This window comes from Dermochelys coriacea, chromosome 10, assembly GCF_009764565.3.
Source record: "Dermochelys coriacea isolate rDerCor1 chromosome 10, rDerCor1.pri.v4, whole genome shotgun sequence".
Lineage (NCBI taxonomy): Eukaryota > Metazoa > Chordata > Testudines > Dermochelyidae > Dermochelys > Dermochelys coriacea.
The window spans coordinates 67,357,110-67,383,211 of record NC_050077.1 but is presented as its reverse complement, the minus strand read 5'-3'; the positions used below and the strand labels follow the sequence as shown (position 1 = coordinate 67,383,211).

Genomic DNA, 26,102 nt, shown 5'->3' with positions numbered 1-26,102 from the left:
CTGGTATTTTCCAGGCAGGGCCTAGGTCCAGATCAACAGCAATCCTAAACACAACATCTTCTGTCTGTGCATTTTAAAGCAAACACCTGACTAATTCTTTTCTTTTTATTCTGAAGGACTAAAACAAATTTCATCTGGTCATCTGGAAGGCCTTATTGGGGATACAGTACTGCTGTCATTCAGCCCTGCCATTGCAATGGAGAATGAAATTGTTTTCAATAGTGATACAGCAGCTTTAGATCCAGCCACTGATCCATCAGCGTCCATGATGTTTCCAGAATCTAATGAAAATGAGCCTGAAGGCTTAACGTTTTATCACATGGATCTCTATGAATCAAAAGGAAGATTAGAAATCTTTCCTGAAGAGCCAGCTGGAAGTGGAGATGGGGCTCTGGGCGAAACCAGCCACCAGTCAACAGGGCCAGGGGAAGATTTTCGCAGTTCTGACCAAAGTGCATATGACTTGGAAAAGGAAGTTGATGAACTAACAAAACTATATGGACTTGATGAGGATAAAGAAATAGAGCAGGAGCTTCTTGGTGGGAATATAGCTATGGCTGGGATTTTAGAGAGCAAAGAGACACCAGCTCATAAGGAAGGTGTAGCAGCAGGATCATATGACTCCATATATAATGCACCAAAGAGCAGTTCACCAGTAAACGGCTCTCAGCATAAAAAACATATGGAAAGCACAGAGGAACAGGAACTTCCTGGCCAGGATTCTGAAGATGAATCTCAACACCTACACAACGGCAGAGCGTATGATGAGTTGCATAATCATGCACATTCCGAAGAAGAGCTTAGGAGGGATGGTTGGCAAGATGAGAAAAGTATTCAGCCAAACAGTGAAGAGGAAGCTGCTGATATTTATTGTGCTACCTGTAAGTTTCCAATTAGAGCTTTTGACAAATTGTTTGGTGATCATAAGGACCATGAGGTGACCCAGCTTGCCAATGCAGTGGAAAGTGCAAAGGTAAGAATTATCCAAGTGGTCTCTTCCATTATTCTGCATATCTGTTAAATAGTATTCAAGCCTATTAATAATGATGTTCGGTTTGGTAGGAGGAGATTCAGAAAAACATGTGTAAATTAGAAGAACAGGTTACTGAAATGGAAAACTTTGCCAGTCACTTGGAGGAAATTTTCATCACTGTAGAGGTAAGCAATTTGCTCTTTGGTTAACTCCACAATGTGGTACCAACTGAGTACACAGCTGCTTTGACAAGACTGCAGTGTTCACTTTTATACAGGATGAGTAATTACAGCAATAGAGGCCATGCTTACCGAGCACAAAATGTAACATGATACAATGCACTGCAGTATCCTGGCTTATTCCAGCTCATCCCAGGGTGCCTGGCCCCCGACAGTGGAAAATTTGAGTGAAAGGAGGTTGCAGTAGCACAAGGTAGCTGAGGGTGGCTACAGCCAGACAGCACCGCCTAAACAGTAAGAAGTTGCTGGCAAGGAAGCCCAGATTTCCACTTAAATCTTCCCTCCCACTGGACCCCCCACTTCAGGAGGGTGAGGATACAAGCATTAGCTGCTCAGCTCCCCTAGAGTGAATGCATGAATCCTCAATGGGGTGCTATGGTTCCCCCCAGTGCAAATATATAGGTGGAAGCACCTACTTATTATAACTGGAATGTGCACCTATTTGTGTTTCTAGCTTTTATTTTAGAGACTAGTTTTATTATATTTTTTGTATTATTTTTATTATACTTTCCTATGTTTGTATTATATCTGGAATGAATGTCTAACATCCCCAGTGCATTGTCGGGGGTGAGGGAGTTTAATAAATAGCGGTTATAAAATATGGTCATTATTTATAATCTAAATTATAAATCTCCCCTCTGTATTTTCCACCAAATGCATCCGATGAAGTGAGATGTAGCTCACGAAAGCTTATGCTCAAATAAATTTGTTAGTCTCTAAGGTGCCACAAGTACTCCTTTTCTTTTTGCGAATACCAGACTAACACGGCTGCTACTCTGAAACATTACAGTCTAGTAACTATTTATCTGTAACAAAATTGTCTCTATTGTAACAATCACTTTGATTTGATACCAGCAAGATTTTCCTTCTTACTGACCTCAGTGGGCTTTGGCTCGGGCTTTAGATGAATAAAATAAAACCCAAATGCCTTCCAGGAGAATTTTGGGCGCCAAGAGCAGAACTTCGAGATGCATTACAATGAAGTGATGCAAACACTAACTCAGAAATATGAAGAAAAGGTAGAAGGCCTTGGGGAAGGGAAGAAACAGAAGCTAGAAGCCTTGTATGGGCAACTGGTCAGTTGTGGAGAAAATCTTGACACCTGTAAGGAGCTTATGGAAACAATTCAGGAGCTGTGCAAGGACAAGGAGAAAGCTGATTTTATAAAGGTAAAGTAATTAAACTGGCATGATCCCTTAAGGATGGTCTATTTCCTCACAATTCTGCCCAGTCAAGAGTAGAAGGCTCCAGCACTAAGATCATGAGTGACTGAATTTCCATAAAACATTCAAAGCTGGTCATGCACTCTACTTGCCAGTTTTATGATGATGTGAGTGCTCCAGGTGCTTTGCAAATGGTACTAACTTAATCATGATAAGTTCAACATTACTAACATGCATCAGCAGAGGTTTGTCACTGGTAAACTCAATGATTCATGAGTATCATTCTGACTTGGGGAAAATACTGTTTGTTCTCCAGGTCTAACCACTTAGGAAACTTTTGAAGTGCTTAGCAGTGTTCATTGCCGCATGCAGTCTTAGCTTTCTAGCTCTAGTTTGGGCTCACAGAGGCAGATTAATGCTTCAGTATGATGTTGTTTCCGCTCACTCTGTTTTGCTCATTTTGCCAGGAAGTTCAAATATGCAGTTAAATAGGAGGCCCCAACTGCACACACTAGGGACTCCTGTGAAATGATTAATGAAACTTGCCTTTGAAGCAATTTAGAGAAATATTTTTCTTTGACAGGTGCTCCTCCTCTAACCATATATCACTTGAAGTCCAACCTCATGGATCCCTTCTATTTTGATCATTTTGATCTGGTCTATTGAGTGCTTTTCATGATTTGACATTCCCCTTTTCTGCTGCCTCATTGGGAATAGCCTCAAGCAGTTTTGCGTTGGCCCTAGTAACCATTTTTTTCAATCTCTTCTGAGGTCAGCATGCTCCCCTTATGTAGTGTGGAGGGGAGGAAATAGATGTTGATCACAAGCTCGTGCAGCCAGCAGGTTCAGGCATGCTGCTCAGATTGAGATGAGCAGCACATGCTATGACCTGGACTCTCCATGGGCTGCATCTCTGTATTATAGATGAGAGTGGCCACAGCCTGCCTCACTGAATTCAAATCAGGGTGGCTCTCAGACTCCTGGAAAATCACCAGCCTGCCCTCAGTTAGGCAAAGTTTTTGCATTTTATGCAGCTTTGACTTATATTAATGGGTGGTGCTCAGTTTCCATCAAATAAGTGTCCATCACAGGGAGTGGGGAGCATTGTTATTTCTACGGGAAAAGGAGACAGATCATTCAACAAATGTATCTTCCCTTCATATCTGCAAAGAACATCCAGATCTCTCCACAGATTTTCCTTTTTGCCTCCAAGATGCTGCTTGTTCCTGCTTGAGACAATCTGTGGGCATGATAGCGCCTTGATTTAGTAGAAGCTGGGTGTGTGGGGACGGAGGTTGGTTGGTGCTGATTTACATCCCATGCAATCCTACTGCAAACTAGCTCAGGATCTGGTCAGCTGAAAATAAGAGTAAGCCTGAACTGCATTCTTGGGATCAGAAGTGTTATGAGAAAACAAGCTCTATAGTTCTATGTGGCAGAATTTAGAAAAAAATCAGTCAAACGAATCTGGTGTTGTATAGTCTGCATTTGGGTTAATAAGCTAAATTGGTCCTGCATATGTGGAAGACTTTCTATCTTTTTCTCTCTCTTCTTTATAGGCTGCAGTACCCATGGTGGACAGGTAATATCAGTAGTATTTTGTTTTGCTTTTCACTCCTTCTCCTCCAAAATGATCTTCTGAAAACCATGCTAATGTTGAGCATCCTGTGTTCTCAAGTATTTACTGATTTTGTGACAACGCTCTATCTTTGATAGGGGTGCACCGACTGTTACTGAAGCTCGGAGTTAGAGGTCTGCAAATCTTTCATCATTCTAGTTTAAACTGCTGCTGGAAAAGTCTCCAAAACAAGTTTAACAGCTTGAAACTGATTCTGAACTAATTTAATAAAGCACATCTATAAGAGACAGAGCGTAACTAAGTCAGTGTCACTTTGCTTTAGTAATAGAAAACTGATTGCAGTGACTGAAAAACAAGATTGCTCAAGTCTTACAGAAATGCTCTGGATACAAAATCTGCCTAAACTGGGCTCTTTACATACACAGATTAGTAACAAGCTTATTTATACATTAATAAGGAGGTTTAGTAAATGCAGCTGGGGTGCTCAAAACTGATAACATGAAATATAGTAATGGTCAGAAAAGAGCCCTGGGATATGCCAAATCAATTGCAAAATGTATGTTTTAATTCACTTCAGTCCATCATAAAAACAAGTAGAAGAAAAAAGGGTCGCCTTCTTCTTTTTAACAATTGTATAGCACCTAGTCCAATGAGGCCCTGACCTGGCTACTGTAATATGAATAATAAGCAAGAAAGCAGTTTTTGGAGGCAACAGCTTGCTTCCTTCAGAATTACAGCTTTAGTGGAAAATGTTCTCTGTCACCTGCTTAATGGGACCACCCTATCTAGCATGCCAGCCAAACCAATGCAAGACCAAGAATGACAAGGGGATGGACTGTAAGAACTAGCTGCAGGATTTGGCCCAATTTGGATATAATGAAATGTGAGCACTAATCTTATGCAGGTTCGAGAATACATTTCTGAATACATGATGTGAGCAAGTGACAAATGGAAGCCAAGGTATGTCTTGTGCAACCATCTAGACATTGTTTAAGAAAGGACTTTCCTCTCTTTTTAGTGTGTCAGATAAGGCAGCTTCTTTATTGAATGGTAAAATAAAGAGCTCTCTCTTCTTGTTAAAACTGATGTTGTAGCCTGAAGGATCTCTCAGAGAGGATGGTACTATCATCTTATAGAAATTAGACTCTTTTATACTTACAGGCTGGGAGAATTTTTAAAAAAAGATATGGATTTAGAGCTTTCAACACTGCCAGACTTTGAAGACACAGTCATAGATTTCTCTGATGTTCAGCAACTAATGGATTCCATTAATTCCATCACAGGTATGCATTCTATTTGATCCTTATTTCAATCCTATTTAAAACTCATTATCAATGTCATATTGAATGGAAGCCTATTATTTACTCCTGGGGGAATTCTGCATCACGGCGCATGGGCAGAATTCATGGCCCCCACAGATTTCTTTGCTTGCCCGCAGAAAAATGACTTCTGATGGGGAAGCAAAGGGAAGCCGCAAGAGCGGTCATGCGCCCATTCCCTTGCGGTGCAGACAGGTTAGTTTGGGCACCTAGAGCAGACACATAAATCACCACCTGGATGCGGGGAGTATGGCTGGGCAGTCGTGTGTGAGAGAGAGACACACACACTCTGTCCCTCTCACTCGCTATTGCAGCATGCTCAGTGTGGAGGGGCAGGGCTTTGGGGTGTTTCTGACGAGGTAGGCGTGGGGCAGGCTCTGTTCCCTCAGGCAGAGGAGAATGTAGTAACCTGCCTGCTTAGTGAATTGTTCTCATTGTTCTTAGTGAATTCCCTCAGGAGTATAAAACAGGTGTAAAAATTTTAAGGCTCCTTTACATTGTCAGATTGGTGTAAAGGAGCTTTATTGTAAAGGACAGTATGGCCTTATGCTGCTTTAGTGATTAGAACTGGTCTAAATTTTTGTACTGAAAAAAATGTACTCCATGAACTGTTTTCTACTGACCTTTTTGGAGATGGTCAGTTGCCAGTATAAATTGTGAGTTTGATTCCCCAGCCCTCCCTTGCTCTTCAGTTGCCTATGATGTAACAGTGAGCATATGGCTGCATATATTTGTTGACTAATAATTAGAACAGGGGTCTCAACTACGCAGTCCGTGGGGTTATTTTCTGTGGCCCGCCAGCTCCCCGCAGCCCTCCCGCCCCCGCAGCATTTACCTAGAGCAGCTCCGGCACGGTGCGCACCGGGGGCAGGGCAGGCTCCCCGCTCTGCCTCTGCCCTGCTCCGGGAAGGAGCCGGGACCTGGGTGGGGGCACAGGGGTCTGTGTGTTGCCCTGGCTGCTCCTCCAGGTACCTCCCCTGAAGCTCCCATTGGCCGCGGTTCCCTGTTCCCAGCCAGTGGGAGCCGCGGGGGGCGATGCCTGGAGGCGTGGCCAGGGCAACACATAGACCCCTGTGCCCCCGCCCCCCCCCAAGGTTCCAGCCGCTTCCCGGAGTGGCACGGGGGCAGGGCAGACAGGCAGAGAGCCTGCCCTACCCCCGGTGTGCACTGGGTTGGACCCGCCCCCTGAACCCCTCCTGCAGCCGAACCCCCTGCCACACCTCTCCTGCACCCTGACCCCCTGCCGCACCCCACATCCCTCCTGCACCCCGACCCCCTGCCCTGAGCCCCCTGCCATACCCTGCACCCCTCCTGCACCCCCTGAGAAGTGGGTTCAGAGTTTTCTCAGCCTTTCCTTGAAGTAGCAGTGGTGCTGACTCTGTAACAAACTTGTCTTTCCTTCTAGCTCATTGTACTAAAAGGAGATTAATAAAAAAACAAAAAGCAAAAGTTTAAAATGGTCTGAACTACTTCTCTCAATTAATCAGATATCAGTTGCCTGCTCTCCTGATGTTACCCTGTAGTTCTCCAGTCATCCCTGGAGTTCACAAAGGAAAACAGGGTACATAGGGTTTGACTTTCTAATTATTAACAAAAAAATCCCCTTTGAAAATAAGATCTTTCAGGCCTTTTTTATATATCATAAAGAGTCAGAAAAGGCATGGCCCTTTTTTTTTTTCCTTTTTGCTGGTCACCTTTAAAAAGTTTTGTTGAAATGCTTGTCATGTAACCTGTTTGCCCTTGAGCATTATGCAAGCCAAGTGTTTGACATGTTCCCTCACGTGTGTGCATTCAACGTTACCCCCAGAGGCTCCTAAATACTGGAACTAAAAGCTTTATCTGTGCAGATCACTACAGACTTCTCTGCTGCAGCATCCTTCACCCTGTTAGCTCTGCATCCTGTGTGGTATGAGACAGCTTCCAGTTTCTCCCCCCCCCTTTTTCACTAAGAGTAAAATTCACCTATATGTACAGGCCCAGCAGCTCTCAGGCTAGTGCCTGGGACAACCAAGTTTAGGGAGCTGCCTTAGGCTGAGGTTTATGTTTTTGTTGATTTAAAGCAAATCCCAGGAAGTGGGTGAGTTTGGACCAAACCCTAGGGGCCTGGTTCTCATTCCCACTAGTTTTACACACTGACTTTAATGGTGTTACGCATGATGCACACCAATGTTAGCCCTGGTCTACACAGGCGAGGGTCGATCTAAGTTATGCAACTTCAGCTATGTGAATAATGTACTTAGATCGACTTACTGTGGTGTCTTCACCCCGGTGAGTCGACTGCTGCCGCTCCCCCGTCGACTCCACCTGCGCCTCTCGCGGCAGTGGAGTACCGGAGTCGAGGGGAGAGCGCTCGGGGGGTCGATTTATCATGTCTAGACTGGATGCGATAAATCGATCCCCGCTGGATCGATTGCTGCCCGCCGATCTGGCGGGTAGTGTAGACATACCCTCTGTGAGGGTAGAATCAGGCCCAGTGTGTGTAGACTCTAATCAGAGTCAGGGCTCTGTGTTAACATGGGGCTGGTCTATGCTGTGCAGGTGAGTGTGTGTGTGTGTGTGTGTGTGTATGCGTGTGTAAACTGTAGAGCGCTCTACATGTTGCACTCTAACAGTTCCGTGTAGACCCTGCTGACGTGCTCCAAAATGTTCCCTCATTAATATAGTACTGTTTGAAATGGGACTATGTCAGTGCACACTAGGTACCTTTTTGGTTTTTCTCTGTTAGTAACATACCATGTTTCCACTGAGGGAAAGTACCCTCATGCCATTTAATGTTAAAGAGGGAAAGATCCTGTTCCTCTCCTCACTGTTGTGTGTTCATAAGCTGAAATAGCTGTCTTCATTTCAGCTCCTTCTGCTCCGGTGATAAATCCCCAAGCTCTCAACTCAGCGACTGGCACGTCTGTGAGAGTATGCTGGGGCCTATTCTCAGATGACACTGTCGAATTCTACCAGCTATATTATAAACAAGTCAGTGACGACACACCTAGTAAGGAGCAAGCTGGTAAGATGGGACACATGTAGATTCCAGTTCAGAAAGCAACTGGCTTCTGAAACTATTTTCAACACCAGTCTCAAAAATGGTTTAAGTCAATACAGCTCTACCTGCTGCTGCTAGTGCTCCGGGGATGGGTAGCTGATCTAACTTGAGATATTTTAGAGCACAGATCACCAGATTATCTATCACAGGTTTCAGAGTAGCAGCCGTGTTAGTCTGTATTTGCAAAAAGAAAAGGAGTACTTGTGGCACCTTAGAGACTAACAAATTTATTAGAGCATAAGCTTTAGTGAGCTACAGCTCACTTCATCGGATGCATTTGGTGCATCCCATGAAGTGAGCTGTAGCTCACGAAAGCTTATGCTCTAATAAATTTGTTAGTCTCTAAGGTGCCACAAGTACTCCTTTTCTTTTTGCAGATTATCTATGTGTCAACTTAAAAACCCACAATCATTTTGCAGTAGCGCAATACCAACAATAGGCTACCACTCTCCCCTCCTGCCCGGCCACAAAACTGCATTAGCTAATACTGTTTGTAAGACCACTTATTAAAAACAGTTCCAGAGCACAGTCAATTTTCCAGCATAGATGGACGCCTGAGAGTGCTGAATGGGATGTTTAGAAAGGAAAGACAAACCCATGTAAACTTTACAAGATCCAAATAATAAAAACAACATTCTTTGAATGGCCTCTGCACATTTCCACTGCTGGGATAAATTGACAGTGCATGGGAATGTGCACAGTCCACTCTGAAGAAGCTCCAGTGACCAGTGAGTGACCTTCATCTTTAGCCATTAATTTTTGTTTTGTTTGGGTAGTATTAATACTACAGAAGATGATACTTCATTGCATTAATGTACCCATATATGATAGATGGATGAGGGCACAACAACTGTACCATGACTGAGTTAGCAATGTGATCTCAGAGCTAGTCCAACGGACAAGACCAAAGGATGGTGCGACACTCAGCTCAGAGGCACAATAAAAAGCAATATTTTCCAGCAGTTGGGGGGTGGTTCAGAAGGGTGATTGTCTGTGTAAAGGAACTGCATGAATACCTGGTGTTTTTCATTTCAGAGCTTATGATAAAAGTGAAAGAAACATACTGCACAGTAACTAACCTGGTGCCAAATACACAATATGAATTTTGGGTCAGTGCTTTAAATACCGCCGGCATCAGCCCAGTGAGTGAAAGAGCAGTTTACGTGACAGGTAAATGTACTTCATGACTATAATATGAGTAAGTGACTTTAATATTGAAAGGTTTCAGAGTAGCAGCCGTGTTAGTCTGTATTCGCAAAAAGAAAAGGAGTACTTGTGGCACCTTAGAGACTAACAAATTTATTTGAGCATAAGCTTTCATGAGCTACAGCTCACTTCATCACTCTCTGGACTTTATAATAACAATAATACTTTATTCAAAAGGATTATGCTGGCTTGGTGCCTTTAGTGCGGTGTAACTCCATTGGCTTCAGTGGCGATACTCTTGATTTACACTAGAATAATAGAGAATGAGCATGAGGCCCATTATCCTCATTTTAGAGATGGAAAACTGAAGCTCAGAGGTTAAATGATTTATTCAAATATACAAAACAAGGTACTGGCTAAGCTGAAAATGGAACCCAGCTCTGCTGATTCCTACATCTAAGTAATGGACAATGCTACTCTCTCTTTACAGGTTTGTAAAATGTTTGCCATTTTGTCCATCAGGTCACACTTTGTAATTGCAGGGCAGTAAGGTAGATTTTGATTAGTGATTAGACAGAGCCACAACATTCAGATCCAGATCTGAGCATCCCTAAATTTTGGTATATTCAGATCCAGGGTTTTGGTTCAGCCCATCGTAGAGTGAGGCGCCCAGTCATGATAGCTGGATTTGGCTCCTAACTCCACCAAAATTCAGGAGTGCTCAGGTTTAATTTAAACATTTTTTTAAAAGTAAACGTGAGTGCAAGGAGCACTTTTGAATAGGCAACGCTGTCAGACTAGAGGCAATTTAAGTAGAGTCTGTGTAATGCCTCATAAAATCTGAAATGCATCAGAATCAAGCACAGTCCCTGGTTTGCTGTTCTGTTTCATAACACATTGGCATCTAACTCCCCAAGAGCAATTTAGAGCGAGAAGTACTCTCTCCAGAAGATCTCCTAGGACCTTAGGATAGCTGGCTGATGCTCTGTTGTTTTAAATTAATAATCCATGCAGTGAAGATAAAGGACAATGGCAAGGATAAACCAACATGAAAAAGAACAGGAGTGCTGGACCAGCGAGCATTCACATTTCTTTCTGATCAGTGGTTTCATGGTTGCTATCATAACTTTAACAGGTCAAAGAATGCTTCTGACTAACACCAGTATTTATCTACCTGAGAGTTTTCTGTACATTGGGGAGGTCATGAATGAGTTTCTTTTATCATTTAATATCAATTCTGTGGAAATTAAACAACAACCCAAGAGTGTTATTTACAAAGCATGTTTATAGAAAATCCCATAACAAAATGGCTTAGAATCCATTTTATCTACATTTTAGCTCCTTCACCTCCTATCATTAAAAGAAAAGAGAGCCGAAGCTGTGAAAATGCAGCACTGGTGTGCTGGGAATCTGGAAACATGAATCCTGTTGACTCCTACACAGTTGAATTGTCCAAACTAACAAATGGAGAGAATGGAGATATCATTACAGAGTGAGTCAGCCATCTATCACACAGTCTGGAGATATGAAACAATCCCTTGTCATATGGCATGCAGTATATTTCAAAGCACTTTTAGGTTGAAAAGATGAGACAATATACCCTGAAATATACGAGTGGATGATGCACAGCACAAGCGTTGGAGAATCATGAGCGTGTTCCCTGACTGGATAAATTCCACTCCTATTAGTATTTTGGTGTGAACGCATACAGAAAGCAAACTTAAAATTTGCTTTCCATATAAGAGAGCAGTCACTTTCTGTGACGTTGGTAAACTTGGTTGCACAAATGTCTAAGCAAAGTGAATTTACAAGGGATTAGAATGTGGGTGAAGTGCAGTAATTTTAAAATCTGAATAAACAGGCATTTTCCCCTCCTATATTCACTTTGGTGGCAGCTAAGCTGGAAAGAGTAAAATAAATGGTTTTAAAGAGAAGCTAACCATTTAATTTTATTGTTTGGAAAATAGCTTCAAAAGAATTTACCTTTATTTTACATCTTATAATTTTCCATTTATTTATTTTCTACAGATCTATTGTTGGAATTCCTAATTGTGAAGCTCTAATTCAACTGGAGCCAGAACAAAGTTATATTATCTCTGTAAGAGCTGTAAACATGGGTGGTCCCAGTGAGAGAAGTGAGCCTGGCTCTATCCACACCACAGGTGCTGTGATAAATCTCTAATTAGCTTTAAGAGCCTGATCCAAAGCCCACTGAAATCAATGGAAAGATTGCCACTGATTTCAACAGGCTATGGATCAGGCCTTAAATCTCTTGCATCTAGTCACACTTCTGGTAATTCTTGTGAACTGAATTTCTTGTAATAGTAAACATATCATTTTAACTCTACATTTCAAAATGATGTTTGTGGATTATATTTGTTGCTCTAAAATTACAGATGTTTCAAAATGCTGCTGAGAGACTAAATCAACCCAGTAACCATGGGTATTGCTCAACTATCTATGAACCTACACCATGTCAAATGTTGACATGCAGACAAACCAGGAGGGCTAGTTGGTAATTTTACTTCACGCTTAGAGTTACTGCCTCATAAAAATGGCACTTCTGGGAATTATGGAAGAATCAGTCAATCAGTACTTTTCATAATAGTTACACAAATCCCTCCTGCACAGAATTTCTATTATTGGCCATGAGGATGATTATGTGGTCTGGTTCTCTTTACTCCACAATTGTAATCATGTTATTTTCAAGTGTGTGACATTTCAACCTCCGTAAATCAACCTAGGTATTTCAAATTACGAACAGCCGCTTGACGTCTGTTTGCGCTGCGTTTGCTTTCAGTAACACATGCCAATAATTGCCATGCTGTTGCTTATATTGTATATGCATTGAAGTAACTGCATTTTGATTATGCTGATTTCTCTTGGGATTAGTGCCAAGAGATTTATCTTCACAAAGTCTACATTATGCAAACTCCTGATATTACTGGAAACTGGAAACACAAAATTGGAATGCTAGCAATGTCATTAGCAGTGAAAATGGATTCCCTGGGTTATCATCAGAAAATGCTTTTGCTGGGGATGAAACAAACACTTTCATTATTACCCCTGCAACACAGATTGCCCTTCTCCAGCATGCCCTGGACACAAAGCATCCCTGCTGCACCAGTGCCAGGATTAGGGGCTGGCTCATGGGAGACAAGGACAAAGATTGTTTTATGCTACTTATGCGCTTCCTCTTTGCTGGGCTGGCCAAAAGCTGCTTTGGCCCCTGATCAGGTTAGAACAGCCTGAGGACTGCTCTAACTTACACCCAGTTGCCTATAAACTAGATATTGTCCTGGAGTCTCCAGGAATTAAAGATTAATCTTTAATTAAAGATTATGTCATGTGATAAAACCTCCAGGAAAATGTCAAACCAAAATTGGCAACCCTACTATAAACTCTAGGTGCCATGGTGGTAGTTAGGAGTAACTGGAGCTCAGCAGCCTACACCATCCCTCCATACTCCCTAAAATATCCTGGCATACCCCTTGCCCTAAGTGTTCCTGCAGCCAGCTAAGCCTTCTCCGTAATTGCCAGTGAACCTCCTTCTCCCCCCCCCCCCAGGTAGGAGGAGTTCCCTGGGAAGCACCAACCATTGCTGGATAGCCACTTCACACCAGTGGAACCAATGTACAGTAGCAGCACTGCAAAAATGAACTGGGCCCCATGTTTCTCTCTTTCTCTGCTGGTTATAACAGCATTAACATAAATACAAAAAAGCATCCTTCTGCTTCTGCTGGATGGGCAGCTTCAGATTTGCTCAGTTTTGTTAGTGTGTCATCTGTGCAGTGGCAGTGACCCAGCAGGTCTTACCTGCTACCTATAGTAAGATTCTAATGCAAAAAGTTCTTGACCCTACTGTGAATTTCTGAGCCCTGCTTGGGCCTTTCTGTGCTGTTTGTGGATCTCCCCAGCAGGAGATGCTTCTTGCATAGGGGAATCCCTAGGTGGTCCAGTGCACCGTCTATCTTCAGATTCCCAGAAATAGGACAGCAAATGCATTGTGCTCTGATGATCCCCTGCTGGCACACTGACCCATTGGGGCCATACTCAGTGAGGACTAGTTTGGAGCAATCCTACGTTAGGGGCCGAAAAGATACCTGGATTGGGGAGCTGCAAATGGCTCCACTGCAGTTTCTGCAACCAGCACTTACAGGTAGCAGTTGAGGATTGAGGCCATATTGAGGTGAATAATTTAAACCTCTTTCCCAAGTCAATATTTTTAAAAAATACCTTTTGGATTATGATAGAGATGAGCCAAAACTGGAACTTCAAAACCCACCCCACTGTATTTCTGAGAGGGTGTAACATCTTAATACTTGGTTCTCAACCCAACTCTTGGCTTTTGGTCTTAGGCCAGACGAGGCCTGTTTTCGTATCAGGGTGGCTGTGGACAGAGATGTGTTGATAAGCTTTTGGCCAGTAATGGAGGAAACTCAAAAGATCAGCCTCTGACCCATTTCCAGTTCCCTAATTAACCCTAACCTGGATCCAGTCACTGCTCTCGAGCCTGGTGCTAGTTTATGTATATGTTACTTAATGCAATTTCTAGGTGTTGAGACAAATAAATTACAACCATTCTGCTCTCTTGTAGGCACTTACTTTTATCTTAATGAGGACACTGCCCATCCTTTGCTGTCTGTTCTAGAAGATGGATTAACAATTGCTTGCAGTGAAATAGAAAACCTGGAATGTGATTTGCCCTTCCGAGATAACGGTTTTACAAGGTACATGTAGGAATTTAGCACTCACAGCAGATGTACTTTTTTCATAGCGGGTTGTTTCTGTTTACTTGCAATCATTTTAAATTCTCTTCAAAGGGCTTACTGACTTGATATCCCTTTTTATGTTCAAATTAGGCATAGGTTAACCTCTACCATGCCAAATGAAAGCCTCAGGGCTGCATGTTGCTCTTTTAGCGCTGTGTATATAATGTATAGTGGTCTCATTTTTCAAAAGTGCCAATAGATGCCTCCATTTTTGGGTTCCAAACGCAAGGCACCTTAGACGGGCCAGATTTTTCAGTGCTGAGCACCTGCTCTTTGAAAATTAGGTCCCTTTATGGCATTTCAAATTTGGCCACCAAAATCACTAGTCACTTTGGAATGTGGTAAATAAGAGCCAGCGGTGGGTGAAACTTATCACACAACTTTTTTTCAAGCATAAAATGCAGATTCAGCAACACTGAAGCATTTAGTAAATTAATGTGGATTGCACAGAGTTGTCATAGTAAATACAAATGAAACCATTTAGTTTAGATATTTTCAAAACAAAACAATGATTTTTTTTCAGTTAGAAAACTTTGAGCTTAAAATCTCCTTTAGTTATATTTAAAAAACAACAACAACGGTTACAAATGGTCAAAATTTTAAAAAATCTTTAACAAGATTTTGTCAAAACAAAATATTTCATTCAACCCAAAAGGCAATTTCTTCTGATTTTTCGATTTGCTGAACATTTAAAAAAGTCATTATTGATTCAACATGAAATAAATTTTTGTTTTGATTTTATGGATTGCCTGTGAACCACAAAATCTATTTGCTCAGCGCCAATAACAAGCCCTCTGTTAGGGTCAGATCAACACTTGCATTTGATTTCACCTTTGATTTCACCTACTTTGAAAAAATTCTCTGGAGGCTGAAACGACCTATGCTCATGCTATGTCTACACTACAGCTTATGTTGACATAACTTACGTCACTCAGGGCGTGAATAAACCACCCCCATGATGACATAAATTACATCAACATAAGCGCTCGTGTGCCCAGTGCTAAGTCGGCAGGAGAACGCTCTCCCATCAGCATATCGCATCTTCACCACACGTGCTGCAGCTGCATTGGCACAGCTGTGCCACTGCAGCATTGTATGTGTAGACATGCCCTCAGGCAGCGCAAAGGGGATTGTTTTAAACTCACTTCAGTGTTAGCTCTCCAGCACGCCCAGAATGGGGAGACAGGTAATGTAAAGCCACCTTTGTCTCTACACCAAGCATGGGCTGAGCATAGCTTGGGAACTGAGACTCTGACCTTCAGACATTCTCAAAAAGCCCTAATTTTTGACTTAGTCCCTTTTCAGAGCAGAACTCCTTTAAACGGCTTCCAGGTTCTGTTTCTCTGCCCCAGCCATTCAGAGGAACGTTATTATTGAACTTCATATTTTTTTGCTTGCTGTTCATTTTGTAGCATCATTAGAATTTCCTCTGTGATTGCTTCAGCTTGTGTTATATAAATTATATCGTCCTTCTCATTGCATGACACTTGCGCACCGAGACTGATCTCTTGCCTTTGAAACTCATTTCCCTTTTAATTCTGCACAGAGCCCAAAGCCCAAAGATGAATGTCACAGAAACCGCTCAAAACCATATGCTCTTAATCTGGCAGCAGTGAGATTTGAAAATTAGCATAATTACTAGATTTTTTTGAATACAGTGATCCAACATTTGCATACTTCAGAGGCTTCAAGAGGTAGTGAGAGTTCCCTTCCTCCCTCCCCTATTACTAAACACTACCAAAGTTGCCATGGCAATACCACCTCTCATGTAATGGAACACAGAGATTTGTCTATGAGTCCTTATTCTTGCTTTTCATGGATAGTGATATTTGGGGCTGTTTTTATCTGTTGCTATTGAAAGGAAGACACCTAACCTGCTTCTTACTAATGATTAACTGTGGCTAAAATTTTCAAAAATGCCCAATTGACATAGGAGCCTATATCTCATTTTCAACAGTCACTTAGGTACTAAGGCCCAGATCCTCACAGGTATTCAGATGCATTAGGGCCAGATTTTTAAAGGTATTAAGTTGCCTAAAGATACAGAGGTGCCCCTAGTAGAATTTTCAAAAGTGCAGAGGTGTCTAACTCCCACTGATTTCAACATCTTTAGGTGCCTAAATAAATTTTAAAATCTGGTTCTTAGGAACCTAAGATTCATTGAAAATTTGAGCAATTTAGTAGCCCAAGGGCCAGATTTACAAAGGTATTTAGGCACCTACAGATGAAGATAGGTGCCCAGAGGGACTGACAAATGTGTTTAAGCAGATTAGGAATTTTCAACAAGCATTAGGGTTCAGAGTGGTAGCCGTGTTAGTCTGTATCAGCAAAAACAATGAGGAGTCCTTGTGGCACCTTAGAAACTAACAAACGTATTTAGGCATAAACTTTCGTGGGCTAAAACCCACTTCATCAGATGTATGGAGTGGAAAATACAGCAGTAGGTATATATATATATATATATATATATATATATATACACACACACAGTACATGAAAAGATGGAAGCTGCCTTACCAAGTGCGGGGTCAGTACTAACGAGACAATTCAATTAACAGTAGAATACCACGGGAGGAAAAATCACTTTTGTAGTGGTAATGAGGGTGGCCCATTTCAAATAGTTGACAAGAAGGTGTGAGTAACAGTAGAGGGATGGGTCATTACAAAAATTAATTTCCCCATACTGTCCCACAAGGACTCCTCATTGTTTTTTCAATAGGCGTTAGGTGCCTGTCTCCCTTTATTTCAGTTGAGTTGATCACCTAAATACATTTGAAGATCTGGGCCTAAGTCACTTCTGAAAATGGGATTCAGGCTCCAATTGTTCCCCTCTTGCTTAAACTACAGCCCAAAATATCTATTTTTATTAATAATTCTTAGATTAGTTTTTAAAAACTGGAATCTAGCTGCATTCATTTAAATGACATTAGTCTGAGCATTTCAACTTGGCCCAACCGGGAATCCGGAGTGCTAGGCCAAATCTGAAAGTTGTGTCACTGGCCGCTCAGAGGCAGGATATTAGACTATATGGATAACTGGTCTGGTCCAGTATGGGAATTCCCATGTGCCTGTGCATATGTGAGGGCCCCCCCATCCTAGCACCCTCCTCCCATGTGCAGAACAGTAGTTAGCCCAGAGAATTTGGACCTCAGTGTTTTGATTTCGAGCCAAAAATTAGGCCTTTTTATATTTAAAAGAACCAACTCACCATTGCCCAGGTGATGTATGCATTTGGTACAGCCATACAGAGTCCATTTCCAGGAATTGTCAGGTAAATATCACAGAAGCAGTATGGACGCTGCATTAGTACTGGGGGTGGAAGCACAAAATTTAGCCCTTTTATGGAAAATATCAGGTCTTTTTGCCAATAGAGGAGTGTGTAACTAGATGGCACAATGGTAAAGGAACTAGGAGCTAGAAAAAAGAACAGGAGTACTTGTGGCATATTAAAGCATAAGCTTTTGTGGGCTACAGCCCACTTCATTGGATGCATAAAATGGAACATATAGTAAGAAGATATATATATTTACATACAGAGAACATGAAAAGGTGGAAGTAGCCATACCAACTGAAAGAGGCTAATTAATTAAGATGAGCTATTATCAGCAGGAGGAAAAAAAAACTTTTGTAGTGATAATCAAGATGGCCCATTTAGACAGTTGACAAGAAGGTGTGAGGATACTTAACATGGGGAAATAGATTCAATATGTGTAATGACACAGCCACTCCCAGTTTCTATTCAAACCCAAGTTAATGGTATCTAGTTTGCAGATTAATTCAAGCTCAGCAGTTTCTTGTTGGAGTCTGTTTTTGAGCCTTTCTGTTGCAAAATTGCCACCTTTAAGTCTGTTACTGTGTGGCCAGAGAGGTTGAAGTGTTCTCCTACCGGTTTTTGAATGTTACGATTCCTGATGTCAGATTTGTTTCCATTTATTCTTTTGCGTAGAGACTGTTCGGTTTGGCCAATGTACATGGCAGAGTGGCATTGCTGGCACATAATGGCATATATCACATTGGTAGAGCCCCTGATGGTGTGGCTAATGTGATTAGGTCCTACGATGGGGTCACTTGAATAAATATGTGGAAAGAGTTGGCTTTGTTGCAAGGATAGGTTCCTGGGTTAGTGTTTTTGTTGTATTGAGTTTTGTTGAGTATTTGCTTCAGGTTGGGGGGCTATCTGTAAGCGAGGACTGGTCTGTCTCCCAAGATCTGTGAGAGTGAGGGACTGTTTTTCAGGATAGGTTGTAGATCTTTGATGATGCGCTGGAGAGGTTTTAGTTGGGGGCTGAAGGTGACAGCTAGTGGCGTTCTGTTATTTTCTTTGTTGGGCCTGTCCTGTAGTAGGCGACTTCTGGGTAATCTTCTGGCTCTGTCAATCTGTTTCTTCACTTCAGCAGGTGGGTATTGTAGTTGTAAGAATGCTTGATAGAGATCTTGTAGGTGTTTGTCTCTGTCTGAGGGATTGGAGCATTTGTGGTTGTATCTTAGAGCTTGGCTGTAGACAATGGATCGTGTGGTGTGTCCTGGATGGAAGCTGGAGGCATGTAGGTAAGCATAGCGGTCAGTAGGTTTCTGGAATAGGGTGGTGTTTATGTGACCATCGCTTATTAGCACATTAGTGTCCAGGAAATGGACCACTTGTGTGGATTGGTCTAGGCTGAGGTTGATGGTAGGATGGAAATTGTTGAAATCATGGTGGAATTCTTCAAGGACTTCTTTTCCATGGGTCCAATGATGAAGATGTCATCAACTTAGTGCAAGTAGAGTTGGGGTGTTAGGAGACGAGAGCTAAGGAAGCATTGTTCTAAGTCAGCCATAAAAATGTTGGCATACTGTGGGGCCATGTGGGTACCCATAGCAGTGCCACTGACTTGAAGGTATATATTGTCTCCAAATGTGAAATAGTTGTGGGGGAGGACAAAGTCACAAAGGTGAGCCACCTGGTTTGCCGTGACATTATTGGGGATACTGTTCCCGATAGCTTGTAGTCCAATTTTGTGTGGAATGTTTGTGTAGAGAGCTTCTATGTATCCGATAAAGTGGGCTGTAGCCCATGAAAGCTTATGCTCAAATAAATTTGTTAGTCTCTAAGGTGCCACAAGTACTCCTGTTCTTTTTGCAGATACAGACTAACACGGCTGCTACTCTGAAACCTGTCATTATGCTAGGGAGCTAGAAGATTCGCTCCATTAAAATCAATCTGATGATTCTGAATGGGAATTCAGACATCATCCAAGGGGCTCTTTTATGCTGCACATAAACAGCTGGCACTCACACACTAATAATTCTGAACTCTGAGACTGAGTTTTTGAAGCTGCTGTGAACTCTCTAAACCCTTTATTATGCCAGGATACTGGAAATGGCTTCTGTGCAAAATCACTAATACAAATGCGATAAGGAAATTACGCAGCAAACTTTTTTCTGAAAGTTTATGTAAACTGAAACCAAATAATGCATGTCCTAATCCTCTAAATCAGAGACGGTCTTGCCATGCTGGCTTCTCAACCTGAATTACCATGGTAATACGTTGTTCCCAGGTACTTGCACATCTTTTTTGGCATGTCCTCCCCTTCTCCCCTCCCCCACCCCCAAATCCGTACAAAATGCAGGAGCAAGTCAAATTTCAAGAGTCTTTCTCTGGTCTTGAGGCATTTACTTGGGCTTATAATGAACAACAGAATTGCTTTAAGTGGTTGCTGCTTAGGTGTTGCATGGCCTAGGAATCTCTCTCATGGCTTATGCCCCTCTTCATTCATTAAGCTCCCAGCATGCTGGGATTTTAATCATGCCTAGAGGCAGCTGAGTTCTGTACTTTTGCCAGATAAGCCCTTTGCCTTTGTAATTTACTTCCATAAAATAAAAACCCAGCCTGCAAATCCTCATTTAAAACTTATTTGTGTGATTATCACCAGCTCTGTTCTGTGACATTGATATGAAGTGGGCTACAGCATTGATCTTTCCAGGGGAAGACTGAATACAGTTGGCTAACCCTTCAGGACTCACTGCCCTTGATTAAGTGTAGTTGAGAAGTTTCAGAGTAGCAGCCGTGTTAGTCTGTATTCACAAAAAGAAAAAGGAGTACTTGTGGCATCTTAGAGACTAACAAATTTATTAGAGCATGCATCCGATGAAGTGAGCTGTAGCTCACGAAAGCTTATGCTCTAATAAATTTGTTAGTCTCCAAGGTGCCACAAGTACTCCTTTTCTTTTTGTAGTTGAGAAGTTTAAGTAAGGTACACATTGCTAAAGGCACTAAACAAGTTAACTCAGCCTCTGTCTAGAGGCGCCACGGGCCAATGAGATATAAAGACAAGTTTAAGAGGGAACAAATTCAGAAGCAGTTTTGACACCCATTCTGCTCTGCAGAATAAATATGGGGTTAGAGTCTGTACTCTGACTCTCACTGAGTCTTATCCTATTCATTAAATAGCCCCATTACTTCTAACACAGAGAGAGTGAGTGTGAGCGTGTGAGAGAGAGAGAATGAATTGGAAGGTAACAGTAAAGCCCTGGCTGCATGGGAAAAAATACACATTTGTAACTAAGGGTTAGCTTGGTCATGTCCCCTTTTCCCTGCTACACTGACAGCAAGGAGTGTATTGGAAGGGCCCCAATCTTGCTTCCAGACCACAAGCGGATCATGATTGCTCTGGGCCAGTTAAGCAGATGTCAGACTTGATTCTGCTGGCAGTGCGGCACAATGTGGTTGTGCCATACCAGAGGATTAGACCCTGGGTTTCTGTGGATTTTACCTTTACTACAATAACCAGCCTGTGGAATTTTTAGCTAAAAACACCCTGATGGAACTGTGGCTCTTATAAAGCCTGATCCTGCACCACTTCAGTCAATGGGAGTTTTGGTATTGACTTCAATGAGTGCAAGATCAAGACCCCACAAAAGCACATTTGTCTGGCTCTATGCTGCTTGCTGTATGCGCTGCTGGAAATGAATGCACCGTGGACAGAAACTGAAGCTTATTGCTAAAACAGTCTCTCACACAAGCCTGATTTATCTGGCCTTTTAGCTTTGGCATGTTAAACTCCATCATGTTCATTCTGGTAAAACAACGGTGTGTGCAACCTGTATCTTGGGTCTCTGTTTCTAGCAAATTACTATTTGGCCTACAACCAAAAAATGTATGCTGCTGTTCTCTCTCTTCCTGTAAGATCTCGGCAAACACTTTTATTGTATACTATTAAACGCATAGACATACATCTAATGAAATGTTAACGGTTTAATAGGATGAGTAAGTACTTCCTTTGTATTCTCTGTGCCAGATCCTCAGCCGGTGTAAACTGGAATAGTTCAGGACAGCTGTATCAGTTTATGCTCGCTGAGGAGCTAACCCATTTTGTTGACAAGTCAGCTGGATCCACTTTTATTTGTAAATATTTAATATTTGTGTGGAATTTTTAAGCATTTTAAGTAGTATGCCTATAAAACCACATGCTCCGATTTTCCTTCCCCAGATGTATCGCTATCCTGGGAAGCATGATACCATTACAAGGGAAACATTACTGGGAGGTGAAAGTTGATGAAAATATGGAATACAGGGTTGGCGTGGCTTTTGAAAATACTCACAGACACGGATACCTGGGGGCAAACAGCTCTTCCTGGTGCATGAGGCATATTGTTACACCAGCAAGGTAAACGCTCTAGGCTGCATCACTCCAGATCCTTCAGGAGCCACAGCAAAGAAAGTTGTATGTGGCATCCAGTGATGGGCAGATTAAAAGAAGCCTAAGCCAGCCCTTGAACAGTGTGGTTGTGAATTTCCATCTTTGGATCTGTGAACCAGTAATGGAAAGGTATTTTGGAAACATTATACAAAAGGTCTTTTAAGCTGCTTAATAGTTCTAGTCATCAGCAGCCACCTCTCCATGAAGTTGGCCATCCCACATTTAAATCCAAACAAAACCTGTGTTGTAAAAGTTGGTCACAGACCCCATTTTAGGTTATTCAAACCCCAACTGGAAACAGACCAGGTGACGGATCCATTTAAACTGTAAATGATAAAAGGTATTTGGCTAAACCCAGAAGTACACAATTTATTTTTTTCAGAGTAGCAGCCGTGTTAGTCTGTATTCGCAAAAAGAAAAGGAGTACTTGTGGCACCTTAGAGACTAACAAATTTATTAGAGCATAAGCTTTCGTGAGCTACAGCTCACTTCATCGGATGCATTTGGTGGAAAAAACAGAGGAGAGATTTATATACACACACACAGAGAACATGAAACAATGGGTTTATCATACACACTGTAAGGAGAGTGATCACTTAAGATAAGCCATCACCAACAGCAGGGGGGGGAAAGGAGGAAAACCTTTCATGGTCCTTTCCCCCGCCTCTCCTCCTGAGGCACTTAATGGACATAACTAGATGCAAGGCGTCTTTCCTGCTCCTCAGCTAAGCCTGCAGATCAGGACCCAGAGAGAATCCGGAGTGCTCCTGAGCACAAGGACCATTACCTGGGTAGCACTTCCAGTGGTATAACATTGCCCCAAGGAGGCTGTGACAGCTGTAGTATAGAGTCTCCTTTGGGTCCCTAACCAAACTGCTGTAAGGGGATCCAGCTGCTAGCTCCCCATGTATTCAAAGTCTCTGGAGTCTCTGCAGAGCCCAGGCACTGTCCGTTTCTTGAGGTCCCTAGGCATACTCTCAGGGTGGAGATCCTCTATCTAGCACGTCCTCATGAGAATTGCAACCATGGAATCCACCCCAGATACATCCTCACCCCACAGAGTAAACACACAGTCTCCCAGAATCCACCTGAAGGTGTGAGCTTTCTGGTTTACCTCTTCTTTAAGGCAGCACATGACAGGCATAGCATATAATAAACAGACACTTTGCACAGGAATCTACGCACTTTTGCTCCTTAATAGCATGAGAAACAGGCAGATCTATACAAAAATAATAAATTTTACACACATTTCCCTGCCTCATTTTACTCACCAGTCCCCAGAGCATTCTTTGGGCTGGGGCCATCCAAGGTCCTTCTGTTGCAATGCATGGCTTGGACTCCGAAACGCGGAGCTTTCTGCCTCCAGCTTGCCTATTCCGACTGGCCAGTCTGTCCCCTTCCCCTCTCCTGCCCAAAACTTCCTCTATGTGTCTCCCCACAGCAAGTCCTTCTATCATCTCCTGCTTTGTGACCTCTCTCTCTCTCTCTCTCTTTGTGCTGCTTGGGAAATTTCGACTCTCTACTCCCCCACTTGCTTCAGACAAGAGGATGAAGCATCTGCCAGCTCCAGGCAACCTCCTTAGCAAATCCAGTGCCCCATGTTGCTTCATCCTGACCGGACGGTAGCTGGGTTCTAATGACCCACCGTTGCCTCTTGTCTGGTGGACACGTGACACAACCCTGCCAGCCAGTGGTGGATACACAGCAACAGAGGGGCATTCATGATACAGCAGTTTTCACAACAACAACTTTGCCATAGCAACCAGAAGTCAAACAGGTTCCATAAATCATCCCCAAGACCCTTGCTTCCCTATGAGCAGGTAGGAGATGCAGCACACTGCACTGGTCTGCAGCAAGCATAAAGAGCACTCCCTGAGGCATTCCCCCTGCGTGCCTCGCCCAGGGCACCACTGCTGAGGGAATCCCCATGCTCACCACCATTCAATGGAACAAGAAGCTTGATTTGGACCCCAGCTAGGCGACTGCCTCTCACACAGAAAGGGCTGCTGTTCGCTCTTAGGCCAGACCTACCCAACATATTACCTCTTCTGCCCCTGCAAGGAGGCTAGTTTGATTTCCCTGCTAAATGTGGCTAAGACGTGCAGTTAGTGACTCTGGAGTTAGTGACTCTGGAGGAATCTCATGAATAAAGACTTTGGGGGGTGGGAAGATAAACTGACATAGGCAAGGCTCTTTCTGAGTCACTTCCAGGGCCTTCTTCTGGGAACACTTAGGGAAAGGAGGCTGCCTTCGAGAACGGGCTGGGAGGAGCGGGTGGAGAGGGAAGCAGCTGTCCCTTCTGAAATGCCACATCACTTCACTGCTGCTACTGAAAAACAGTTCCCATTTTCACTCCAAAGTGCTTCCACAGGAACAAAGGCTGCATATTCTCAATCTCGACAGTTAAAAGGCCTGTGTTTCTGGGTGCAATGCTCTGCACTGGGGGGCTGGTATACAAGTGTCTGAGCAACTGTTAAATGAAGTCTCCTTTATTTGAATGTGACTTAATGGAGGAGAAAAGGTCTGACTTCATTACAAACACCTAATTCAGTAAGCATTGAAATCAGAACCCCATTTGCTTGTGATTTTTAGTTGTATCTCAGAAGTAATGACTTAAAGAGATCATCATCTAGTAAATGAATATGCATAGCTAGAACTGAGTGGGTTTTCTCAGCAGCACCACTCTGGTTGAATTAGGAGTTCTTTTGGGACAAGTGGCCAGAGATGCAATTTAGAAAATACAGCTTTACAACTGGAGCTAGTTACTTTGGATGCCATCAACCCCTCCACTAAATTAGACAATCTTTGCTCAATGGGCGAAATTCCTCCATGTTCTAATACGAACAGTGTCAGTACCCCCAAAGGAGCAGGGAACATAGTTCAGCAGCATCTACATCCCCTGGAGCACCTTCCACAGGACTTGGCCTCTGGGGATAATAGGGCTGGATCTAGAGGGGATGGAGTAGCACAACAGTGGTTCTTTAGACTATGCTCCTTGCCAGAGCCTGCAGCTATCCAACTGCAGAGCTGAGCAGGGGATAAAGCTGCTCTAAGCAAGATTAACTTCCAATGGATTCTACTGTGCAGCTGCAAGGAAAGGTAGCTGGTACAGCATAACTCCTCTATGGAGGGGGTGGCTTCTGAAGTTGTACAGATACCTATTGCACCTCAGATCACCCGCTCATTTAAGGCCAAACCCCACGCATTTAGTAGGGATGGGGGAAAACAACAAAGGTTATAGCCCCCCACCTTGATTCTTCCCAGATGGGGAGAATCTGGGCCTGTGTACAGATTGTAAGATTGCAGCGGACAACTATACAGATCTGCAATTTTAAAGAGACTGTTCATGCTGTGGGTGGGGTGAGACAGTCTGTACATTGTGGGTAGAGCAGGGCTATAAATACACTGTGTGCAAGGAGGGACGGTTCATACATTGTGGGGTGGGGCCGCCCACAGCTATCCTGTGGGCAGAATGGGATGGTGATGCAGGGCTGACTGTACATTGTGGGTGAGGCAGGGCTGTACATACACTGTGGGAAGCAGCTTTCTTCTACAAGGGGCAGGGTGCAGACAATTGTTCATTTCTTCCTATTTTAATTCGCAGGCACAAGTATGAATTTTTGCACAGTGGGACAACGCCGGACATTAGGATTACTATTCCTCCCAAGAGGATTGGCATCCTGCTGGACTACGACAACTGGAAACTATCTTTTTTTAATCTGGATATTGCACAACACCTTTATACATTCAACAGTCACTTCCAGCATTACGTGCACCCCTGTTTTGCTTTAGAAAAGCCTGGGTTCCTAAAGATATGTAATGGCATTGCAATCCCCACATCTATTACTCTTTTATGATCTATGGCTTGAGTGGCAGCTGCTGAGCATGGCACATCTGTGTGTAACAAACTGACAAAAGCCTTATATCACAATCACTTTCATCCTTTTACGTACACACCGATTATGCTTCAGCGAATAATTAAAGGCCCAATACTGCATGCAGAACTCCGATGGAAGGCACCATCAGCTGAAGGCTTGCAGAATCAAGCCTGCAGACTGCTATATCTGTCCTATGTCATTCAGAGGCTTCATAAGCTCAGAAAGTTTCTCACCCACTGGAGGAGGACAGGCTCGTGCTAGCACACTAACAATAGCAGTGTGGACACTGTGGCTTGGGCTGCAGCTCATGCTCT

The 26,102-nt window shown here is 42.9% G+C and overlaps 1 protein-coding gene across 1 annotated transcript; it reads left to right on the top strand.

The window, feature by feature from the left end:
* The first annotated feature begins 196 nt into the window (after positions 1-196).
* Positions 197-26,011, top strand: FSD2 (fibronectin type III and SPRY domain containing 2). The gene is made up of 12 exons (XM_038417816.2): positions 197-973; positions 1,063-1,158; positions 2,148-2,381; positions 3,935-3,957; positions 5,116-5,237; positions 8,122-8,277; positions 9,349-9,483; positions 10,798-10,951; positions 11,488-11,621; positions 14,057-14,189; positions 21,701-21,877; positions 25,515-26,011. Exons 1-12 carry the CDS (start codon positions 197-199, stop codon positions 25,765-25,767), a joined length of 2,394 nt encoding a protein of 797 aa, XP_038273744.1. The 3' UTR covers positions 25,768-26,011.
* The last annotated feature ends 91 nt before the right edge of the window (positions 26,012-26,102 follow it).